Raw genomic sequence first — 6,583 nt, 5'->3', positions numbered from 1 at the left:
TAACTTTTAAGACTTTGTATACAACAGTACATTAATGATACAAGTTGTAAAACACTTTTCCATTCCTTTGGGTTTTGCATATGATGGTTTTACATCAGTCACTGCAGGTAGATTGAGCAAGCTTCATTTTGTTTCTTTAAAACATGTATTGGACTAAATATATTCATAATAGGTTAATATTCCCTTTTTTATCATTGTTATTGTTATGTGCCGTGGAGTTGGTTCCGACTCATAGCAACCCTGTACAGGGTTTCTGAGGCTGTAAATCTTTACGGGAGCAGAAAGCCTCATCTTTCTCCCACAGAACAGCTGGTAGTTTTGGACTGCCAACCTTGCGATTTGCAGCCCGATTTGTAAGTGCTATGCTACCAGAGCTCCTTTTTATCATTATAGTTAGCTAAAAAATTGCCACATCGTCCACAAAACAGGATTTGCTTTAGAACCAACCCAAAAAGTTAGTTGAAGACTACCCACGTTGGGACCTGCTGGGCCAGAATGTTGTAGTGTTTAGCTAAATGTTGAGAGCATGAAGAAGAGAGTCCTGGTTGGAGGCACAAGGCCTGCAGTACAGGCTGTGAAACCTCAGTGATGTGACTGCAAAGTTCCATCCTCAAACATTTGCAGGGTTATCACCACGGAGGGGGCATGTAACTATAGGTAGGTGTTTCTGGGGCTCGGTATGTTGGCACGGTGACTGGGTGAGGGGCGATGGAAGTTGGAGAGTGAGCATTCAGCAGGGGGCCTGCTGACATGGCCACAGTGGTCCCAGCCACCATGCCCATGGTTACTCCCAGCCACCATGCCCATGGTTACTCCCAGCCACCATGCCCATGGTTACTCCATTACCTCTGGTAGGGGGCATGGGTGTAGGATACACTGTTGCCGGCATACCATTGGGTGGCACCACTGTGATGTGGTGGATGACATGAGGGGGAGCAGTATACAGGGGTTGTGTGTAGTACGTGCCTTGCTGTGCATATGGGCTTTGCTGGGGGTAGGCACTTCTTACAGGGTATACAGCAGTCTGAGAAGGGTTCGGGGAGGAGGAGTATGGTGGCACTGTCGCACTGGTGGGTGAACAGAACATTTTATAAGGTGTACCAGGAGTGCAACTTCTTTGGAAGGTAGGATTTGCTCCACTGTACATGTTAGGAGAACAGGCAGGAGCTGCTGCTGCATAGCCCATAGGAAAACCAGCTGGATAACAGATAGCTTTGGCGCTTGCATAGGGAACCTCAGAAGATCCAGGGCTGCAAACAGGATTCATGATTTCAAAAATTCTTGGCGGGTCCTAGCTTCCCAATCCAAAGCAGGCCAGCAAGACCATCTGATATGTTTTTTGCTGGAAAATGTTTGCCAAGTCTACAAGTTCTCTTTGAAGTCTTTTGGTAAACTCTTTTGATAGGCATAAATGTGTAATTTTTAGGATGTTCAGCAGGTAATTTGTGGCAAGCAGAACACCAAGTCTTTATTTCTAGCTTGTTCTAGTCTGGAAGCTCCACTGAACCTGTTTACCCTAGGTGACTCTGGTAGTATATGAAATACAAGTAGTATAGCTTCCAGCAGTACAGCAACAGTACCACAAACAGACAGCTGGGGGTGCTGTTTTTTAGCTTCTGTATATTCACCAACTTCAAAGTGTTCACCTTTCTCCAGCAGCCATCAAACATTCCGGTTAGCATCAGTCGTAAACTCTTCCTCCTCCATTCTTCCACCTTTATGGCATGTCCGTCTTATCACTTACACAATATTCATCAGATTTTATGGGTAAGAATAGTTTTCCAGGAGAACATGGCAGGAGGAGAGACCCCAATGTAATGAGCACATTGATGAATCTACCCAACTGAGGAGAGGGTTTAAAGACCCAACAAGGTCTTGTTGTCCTGAGTATATGGAATGAACTGAGTCTTACTTTGGAATCCCTTAGCAATAATGCTGAGACAAGGAGTTGAGTGTGAGTAGTTTATTTGCTAGATGATTCCAAGAAACACAGTGTCCAGGGAAGGGAAGGCAGTCAACACAAAGTGCATAATAAGTCTACTACTACAGTGGGACAACCAAAGCTTAATTCCTAGGAAAGCTCAGGAAAACATACACTTCAGAATTATCTCACCCAAAGATCAAGGAAGCCAGTATATTTATGCACTGGTTTGTTAGACTTTTCTTAAGATCAACTTCTGGGGAGTATTACTTCGCACCTACTGTGCACAGGGACAAAACAGGTTTCCAAGTTTCCATAAAAGGCCCTCAGGTACAGAGATGCAGATATAAGGAGACGAAAGTTGTCTGGAGCACACGGAAATGACAGAGTTAAAGGACAAGGAGATGACTGTTCTAGGACACTTGCTGAGTAGACTTTCATTGGGTAAGATCTCATCACCATGTTCACGGTACAGGCCATAAGAAAAATGGGTACTGACTGTACTGTTTCAGATTGGTAATAGATTTCTAAAAAAAAAGCTGTAGGATAAAACTACATTGTAATAGTTAGGGTTCTCACAAGTTGACTAGGCCAGGATTTCTGGTGGTTTAGCAGTTGAGATGTGCTATTCCCCTGGTGAAGAAACCTAATACGGGCCCAGTGAACTCTATCATGAGTGGTTATGAGTAACCAATCAATTGAAAGGATGTTTCCTTGGGAGTGTAATCTGCTCCCAATATAATGGACATGTGGGAAAGGCTCTCTCTCTTCCAGTGGGGACCAGGGACTCTACAATTGTAAGCCATTTCGTTGATATAATACACTTCTGCATACACACACACACATTTCATTAGTTTTGATGCTCTAGAAAATCCATCCTAATACAAGTATTGAACAGAAATACAACAGTATTGTGTAAACTGGAAGATCTGGACATTTTTTCATGATATTATTAATTGAAAACTGCAGCTTATTAGGCAGTATGTTCAATGTAATCCAGTTTTGTGTTAAGTACACATAGAAAATGTATGCATCAAAAGTCTTCAAGTTTATGAACTAAAGTGCTGAAAACTGTTGCTCTAGGAAGGTGGACATAGGAGTTAAATTTTGTTTGTTTCCCTTAATTTTTTGGTTGTTGTAATAAGCATGGACTGATTTTGTAGTAATAATGGTAAGCAGGAAAAAAAGATTCTTCCATAATCAATTACAATCTCAAAATTTCACAAATAGAGACTCTCTAAATCTTCTCTCTTCTCCATCTAGTAATAGAGTAACCTTGCTGACCTGCAGGTGTATGCAACATTGTTACACTCAAATGTGAGAGAAAACTAGAAATTAGTGCCCCCACAAAGGCTTTTAAGTGGCTAAAAGGGATATCCCCATAACCATAAACCAAAATTCACACACTTTGCTCTCAGACTAGCATTTAGGAGTACAAGCTCACATTTAGAAGTTACGCTTAAGAGATGAGAAAGGACCTTCTGTAGGCAAACACACTGAAGGCAGGGAGCAGTGGCAGAGCTGATAATAGAGGAGGAGGACGAAGCATGAAAAAGGCCAGCTTGTGCTGTCATTCAGCACAGAGGCTCCGAGTTGCTGAAGGATGGACACATGCCCTCTAGTTCCTTCCACCATTAGCCTAAAGACATCTGTTTCAAACCCAGAGCAAGGCTCCAGTGATGACCATAACAAATTCAGGCCAGGCTTAATTTTAGTTAAGACAACTAACCAAGCAATGATCAGGTCTTAAGAAAAATGAAAATACGTGCATGCATTTAACATCATTCATGCTAAAAGTGGGCACCTTAAAACAGTTTCAGAATCTTGGTGATGCCAAGTTAGACTAGGAAATTGGTCTAGATTTTTGGTTTTGTTTTTTTTTTTAAATCATGTTCTACCTGTGTAGAGAACAGCATCCACTGAGAAGTAGTGATATTTTTTGTTTATGATAGGACGTTTGAGATTAACTATGAACAATAGTTAAGTCCTGGTGTGGCACTGTGGGTTAATGCGTTGGGACTGCAATGTCAGTTCAAGCTCACCAGTCAGTCCTTGGAAACTCTATAAGGGTTTCTATGGGTTGGAACCAACTTGACAGCACTTAACAACTTGGGCATTGAAGCACTGTGGCTTCATATTATAAGCACTAGACTGTGTGCTGATAGTTCAAGCCCACCAACGGCTCTGTAGGAGAAAGACGAGGCTTTCTGCTCTCACATAGGTTTATTTACAGCCTGGGAAACACTATACAGAACCAACTCAATGACGTTTAACAACACCTGGGTAATTTACAATTGTCAAGTGAATGATTACTAACTGAAAAGTTAGTGGCTCAATGCTATCCAGAGAAACCTCTCAAGACAGACCTGGTGATATGCTTACAAAAGGCCATGGCTTTGAAAACCTGATTGAGCAGTTCTGTTTTGCACACATGGGGTTTTCATGACTTGGAATTAACTTGATAGCAACCAAGAACAACCTTTTTGCTGTGTGAAATGAAGTTGGTCTTGTATGTGTTAGAGCCTCTGGTTTCAGTACCTGCTCTTTGATATCTGGTCTTACATCGATGTAGCATATTTACTTCCATGATTCTTAGAATCACTTTCCCTCTTCTTCTAGCTTCTTGATAGTCCTTGAATAAACAACAGAATTTTAGAAAATTGGAGAATAATGTTTTGGCAGAGTGCTCTTGGAGAGGCAATGCTCTTTTATACTGACTAGTATTTAAAGTCTTCATAAAAGGGGTCTTTAATAAGCCCAATCTTAGAAATACGAATGGAATGGAGACGAAAGAGATGAAAGAAATGGTATTTCTGGTGAACTAGATCAGATGATTTTCAGACTACAAAGTGTCCAGATAGTTTTATATGATCCAGCCCAGTTCCTGGAAAAAACGCTGCCAACAGGTAACAGGTCTTTGAAAGCTTTTGAAGCCAAAGACTTCCCCCATCAGCCAGCGCATCTCTTATTAAATTCTCAGTCTCATTAAGAATGAGAAACAGATACCTAGGCACCAATCTGTCTACAAGAACACAGCGAGACAAATGTAATTGCCTGTATGAGGAATATAAATCAGCAATCCCAAATCATATTTACACCCACACCATTTTGGTTGTCTTCCTTTATAATCTGGCCATACATCGATGTCAAGTGTATAATTTCTTCTGGGGCTTTATCAGGTACTGCCCAGAGGCATGATTATATGGTACAGGAAACGTCTTCCTCCTGAGCAAGTCTATCTTTAGTATCTTCTTGATAACCACTTCTTTTATATGAAATCAAAAGGAAAGTCCTGTTTTTTAATTTTTTTAATGTGCTCCAGAATCACTAAATATAACTTTTAGAAGCAATGGAACTATTTATCAACTGGAACCATTGCATTTTTAGCTGTCACTATAATTTTTCAAAGGGCAGCAAACTTAGGTCTTCTTTAATAGAAAAAAAATTCCCTTCTCTCTTATACAAGGAAAAATATCCTTCCCTTTAAAAAAAATTATCAAACTGCAGCTGAAATGGTAGGAACTTCCATAATGACCTTTGAATCATGTATTAAGCTCAACTTTCACCTTTTAATACCTACACTAACTGTACAGGTTTAAGAATGTATGTTGAAAAACCACAACAATAGTAGGATGGATACGTATGATTTCTGGAAGAAGCTACTTTGCAAACAAACAAAAAAGCAAGCAAATAAAAAAGCTCTCCAAACTAGGCTTTAAAAGATAATTTATTAGTCTGAGAAGGAGTCACATACTATACCTGGTAATATGTTTCATGTATTCTTTTGCCTTCACGTTAAAAATATATTTAAACAAGAAACAGATAATATTGAATTTTCCATAAACTTTGCTTTCTTATTTACAGTGTTACATTGTAAATAACATTCCATTGTACACAAATCCAACACTCTGCAGTACTGTCTGTCCTCACATATACTCTTTCATGATATAGTATGCTTACAGCTCCAGGCTAGCAGTGTTGGAGCTTAGAAGAGCTTGAGGAAAGAAGTACAAACTTTATCAATAGGACTTTTATTTTAAAAGGTTCTGACCTTAATTCTCTGCTCGACTGTTTCACTGAAACCATTCTTTGTAACAGAAAAATGCCCTGTATGAGGGATGAGAACAACAGTTTAAGCTACCACAGGATCCACTTAAACTGGCTAACAAATAAAAACACTTTATTACTCATTACTGTTCATAAATGGAGCACTGCCACTGTCAAATCATTTAAGTAGACTGACTTTTCATTACAGACACATGAATGACAGTTGGAATCTTTCTATGAAATCAGAATTACTTCCTGCAACTTTAGGTTTTACTTGTAAACAGTTAAGAACACAATTTGTAAAGAAGAATTCATCATTTTTGTTTATGTTTGCACAATAAGGTGAAGTTACTATTTCATCAAGGAAGAAGCGTATACACTGCAAGCTTGTGTGTACTTGTGCACACACACATACACTCAGTCACATTCACCTGCCAAAGATCCACACGCATCACTAAACACTAGCTACAGCAGCACTTGCGCCTCGAGTTGTGGATGAGGTTGCAAGAGGAGTTATAAAAGGAGGAAGATGAGAAACATTCAACTCTAATTAAAAAGCCCGGAAAGCTCAGGTACTGAAATGCCTTTCAGATGTTTCCTGCTCAGTCCGAAGAA

The 6,583-nt window shown here is 40.0% G+C and overlaps 1 protein-coding gene across 1 annotated transcript; it reads right to left on the bottom strand.

Moving 5' to 3' along the window:
• Positions 1–629: 629 nt before the first annotated feature.
• LOC102834183 (myelin-associated neurite-outgrowth inhibitor-like) lies at positions 630–1,267 on the bottom strand. The gene is made up of 2 exons (XM_006865643.1): positions 829–1,267; positions 630–787 (listed from the first exon to the last, which is right to left on the bottom strand). Exons 1-2 carry the CDS (start codon positions 1,265–1,267, stop codon positions 630–632), a joined length of 597 nt encoding a protein of 198 aa, XP_006865705.1.
• Positions 1,268–6,583: the final 5,316 nt, after the last annotated feature.

Source organism: Chrysochloris asiatica, unplaced genomic scaffold (assembly GCF_000296735.1).
Source record: "Chrysochloris asiatica unplaced genomic scaffold, ChrAsi1.0 scaffold00080, whole genome shotgun sequence".
Taxonomy (NCBI): Eukaryota; Metazoa; Chordata; class Mammalia; order Afrosoricida; family Chrysochloridae; genus Chrysochloris; species Chrysochloris asiatica.
This window is presented reverse-complemented; position numbering and strand designations above follow the sequence as displayed.